General features: G+C 33.5%; 1 protein-coding gene across 1 annotated transcript; it reads right to left on the bottom strand.

Annotated features, from left to right (window-relative positions):
- Positions 1 to 811: 811 nt before the first annotated feature.
- Positions 812 to 3,638, bottom strand: LOC119685422 (homeotic protein empty spiracles). The gene is made up of 2 exons (XM_038099692.1): positions 2,315 to 3,638; positions 812 to 1,400 (listed from the first exon to the last, which is right to left on the bottom strand). Exons 1-2 carry the CDS (start codon positions 3,417 to 3,419, stop codon positions 1,048 to 1,050), a joined length of 1,458 nt encoding a protein of 485 aa, XP_037955620.1. The 5' UTR covers positions 3,420 to 3,638; the 3' UTR covers positions 812 to 1,047.
- Positions 3,639 to 4,190: the final 552 nt, after the last annotated feature.

The following is a 4,190-nucleotide window of genomic DNA, read 5'->3' as shown; positions in this document are numbered from 1 at the left end:
GTTATGACGCCGTAATTCAATTAAAACATATAAACAAAATTAGTTTCTTCAAATTTCTCAAATTTTTTTTTGGCAGTTCTATTGCACAAATTGAAGAGGAGGAATAATTAAGGTCCAAATGGCTATATTCGGAAAATTTTCTTAATTGACCACTCATACCACCTATGGCTATGGTGTGGTTCACTATTTCAGTTCTCAATAAGTGCAAATAATCTTTGAATTATCTGTACTTTCGTATGTTGTAAATTAACAGTAATGATCACACATCTGCACTATAAGCAAGATATATGTTTACAGCGTGATTAAACCACATTGCAATTATTTTTTATATTATTTTCGCTTCAAATAAAACAAAATTTTTAATTTTTTAATGGATTTTTTGTGTATATTTTCAAGTTTTTTAACTTATCGTTTTCAGTGTTTTTTTAAAATAATTTATAACTTAATACAAATTTTCAATCAAATCTACATAACTAATCATAACATATTTTGTTTTATATAAAAAAAAATTTATATTTAATTTAACTAATTGTTTTTATGTACAATCTAAAGAATTGTTTTTAATTTTTGAAGAAATAAGAATATGAATTTTGTACAATGAATTTTTCAGTTAATGTAACTTCACTACTTAAATCCTTTACTTTAGCTCTGGTTTGGAATTTTCCTAAAGATACACTTCAATATTTGAAATTGTTATAAAATTATTTTGGCACAACAAATTATTTTAAATGCTTTTTAAATATTTAGTTTTATGATTGATGATTTTTAAATTTTAATACTTTTTTATATTAGATTTTAACTATACATAATTAATCAATTTGTTTATTTTATGATTTTCAGTTTTTTATTTCTTACATCGTTAGATATATATCACAAGTTCACTTTCCTTAGACCACTAAATTCCCTCAAACACATGCACGCACATACACCACTGATTTCGATTTAATAAATAAGGAACACATGCAGCCATACGATATCCAAAATTTCGGCGAGGTTTTATCTACATATTTTACAGTTTCTCCTTACAAATCGTTAGAAGAAAATTCTTTAATGACTGGTTAGACTTGCGTCAAGCTCGTGTTCATCATCACTCGGGCAATCGTCCATTTCCATATCGATAAGCTCATCATCTTCCTCATCACAGCTAGTGTTGTGAGAGTTACGATCTGAAGATCCGCCCTTCTCGTCTTCTTGCTGCATGCGTTTGTGTTTGGTGCGTCGGTTTTGGAACCAAACTTTAACTTGAGTTTCTGAGAGATTTAAGGCTTGTGCTAGTGATTTGCGTTCAGCGCCGACAACGTACTGATTACTTTCGAAGGCGTGCTCCAACTTGAGTAGCTGCGAAGGTGAGAATGCTGTGCGGATACGTTTTGGTTTTCGGAAAGGTTGCAATAAAAAGTCTAAAATAAAAAGAAAAGTAAAAATTAGTTGCAATTCTAGTAGTTATATAGTATTTATATTATAAGATTATCCAATACGAGTTATATATACTTAGCAAATAAATAAGTAATGTATAAACATATATATATATTTATATATATATATATATAGGGCAACAATAATATATAAGTATAAGTAAATACTTATATCAAATTATATCATACCAATGTATAATGTACATTATATAAACAATAATGTATAATATATACATTTTTATATATGCTAGTATGTAATATATATTATATGTGATGTGCAATATATAGCGTGTAAAAAATATTATAAGATGTCAGAGAGTACTGCGATCAGAATAGATCTATTGTTTTAAAAATGTAATACATGTATATATGAAAATTATCTTTGTTTTATATAACTCTACTTGTGCTGTAATATACTAGAACAAACAATGAAAGTAAAATCATGCATACCAATACTTTTATATATCCGAGTAACTAGTCTATGGATAAAAATCGTAATACGATTAATAGGTATTTGGGTCTTTAATAACCTTGAGTGAACAATGTCTAGAATCATGCTGGTATACACCAAGTGAAATACAATCAGGCTCTTTCTTTTATGTGCTCACTTCGTCGTCTAGGTATGTACGTAATATAAACATTTTTGAACTAGTTGTTAATATTATTTATACCACAAATGTACATACAGTAACTATATACTAATAAAAAACATATATGTAACTATGTACAAATTGTTCTAATACATACATATTTACATGTATTAAAATCATTCATATTTGTTAAGTATGTATTACATTTTTACTTGATATATTGCATTATATATATTACTCTACTAATTGGATTCAAATATGAGCTTGATTAATAGTTGATTATAATTCGTAAAAGTGTTGGATACTTACTTCCTGGAAAACGATGTGGAAATATGCGACCATGCCTACTGAGTAGCCATGGATATAGTGGATAGCTATCACGTGGCATACCCGGATTAGACATAAAAGGAGCAGCATGTGGTGGTAAGCCGGCTGCCGCTGCTGCTGCTGCCGCAGGTCCCAAAACATGTCCAGCTTGTAAGGCCATTTGAAATTGTGCTGCCGCTATCAAATGGGGATTATGCTGTGGCGGTAATTCCGGTGGTGCATTTATATATGGTGGCAACGCTTTGATATCTGGAAGACCCTGTTGTGGTGGTGGCGCACCAGCACCCATAGGCCCCATAGGAAATGGCCGAACTAAACCAGCTGGCGGCATGCCAGGCACGAGTATGGGTCCAGTAGCAGGTTTCTGATACTGTTGTGTTGCTGGACTACTCAAAAGCATTGCTGGAGGAGAAGCTGGTTGTGAAGATTGCGGTGATACTGACTTTGGCGGTGTATGAGGTGGTTGGTGTCGTTGCGCTGGGTTTTGCGTGTTTTCCACTGCAACAGGTACCGGAGAACGTTCACGTTTCAAGTGTAAGACATTATCATCAGGGGTAAGGCGTGTTTGAGGCGGACTGTATGGACCATTGGCCGACAGATTCGCTGCAGTTGCACTATGCTGTAGACGTTGTATGATATCTTGTATATCGTGGCGCAATGGCAAGCCATCTAAGGTTTTTGGTGATATCTGTTGTTGTTGTTGTTGCATTAATATATGTTGATGTAGCGCATGTTGTTGTGCAGCTGATAGTTGATGTGGCATGTGCGCTAAATGTGGCGGTAAACCCTGTGAATGCCCTGATAGGGGCAAATGTGGCGTTGTTGGTAAATTTGTAGAGCCAACAATCGGTGGTGTTTGCGGAGGTGATGTGGGACCATTAGCAGCACTACTATTGTTGCCATTGTTATTGTTATTATTGACTTGTTCACTGACAGTACCGTTGCTGTTATGACCTACATTGTTGCTGCCGTCGCCGACGGCATTTGCATCATTGCCCACGATCGATTCGATGCTGAAGCCGATTTTCTGCTTTGGCGTTGGCATCATAACGGCTGAAGTGGGTACCGGCGGAATCATTTTAGTCATATATAAGCGCGATTTTTGTAAACTAGGCGAGGCAATTATGAGTTCAGCTATTTTTGCGTTTTAAAATAAGCACAGTTTAATATAAAAATGTGTAGTTTTAATTGTCAGAGGGAGAGGGGGTATCCGTTTTGTTTTGGTTATTTTAACATTTAAAATTGTGCACTGTTATTTATGTTTTCATAAACTGTTAGCCAACGATTGCTCAATATTGCAATACTTTTAAATAGTTTAAATTGTTTGAAGAAAATAATTTTCATACACTTAATCTGTTTCTGTAATTAATAAAAATGTTTAACTTTTCATTTTAATTTTATTAATTAATTAAAACTTGTCACAATATTCCACACTTTCTTAGTTTGTTTTTATATTTATTTATTATATATTTGAATTGTTTCGCAGACGTAAACGCGTACTTCACGTGTTCGCTCAACGAAAGTCGTCGTCAGAATAATTCACAAACTCACAGATACAAAACGAAGTCTCTGGCGTGAGCGGTTTGCGCTCAGCTAGACACAATCATCGAAGTAGTAGGAATCCAAGAGCGATACTTTTCAAATACACAGATATGAACCGGTTTACTTGCTCAGCAAATTAAAGTGCTTTCGGCGTATGTACATAGCACATTTAAATACATATCTGATAGATATGAAATAACAAAATGGGCTGTGCTTGCTCTCTCTCTGATACTCGTTTTCTGCTTATGCAGTGTATTTGTATCTGTACTTTAGTGGTTTTATTTTTATGTTTACTAGAACGTAAAGTTGTGTGTGA

This window comes from Teleopsis dalmanni, chromosome 2 (assembly GCF_002237135.1).
Source record: "Teleopsis dalmanni isolate 2A chromosome 2, ASM223713v2, whole genome shotgun sequence".
Classification (NCBI taxonomy): Eukaryota; Metazoa; Arthropoda; class Insecta; order Diptera; family Diopsidae; genus Teleopsis; species Teleopsis dalmanni.
The sequence above is the reverse complement of the archived record's forward strand: the minus strand, read 5'-3'. Positions and strand labels throughout refer to the sequence as shown.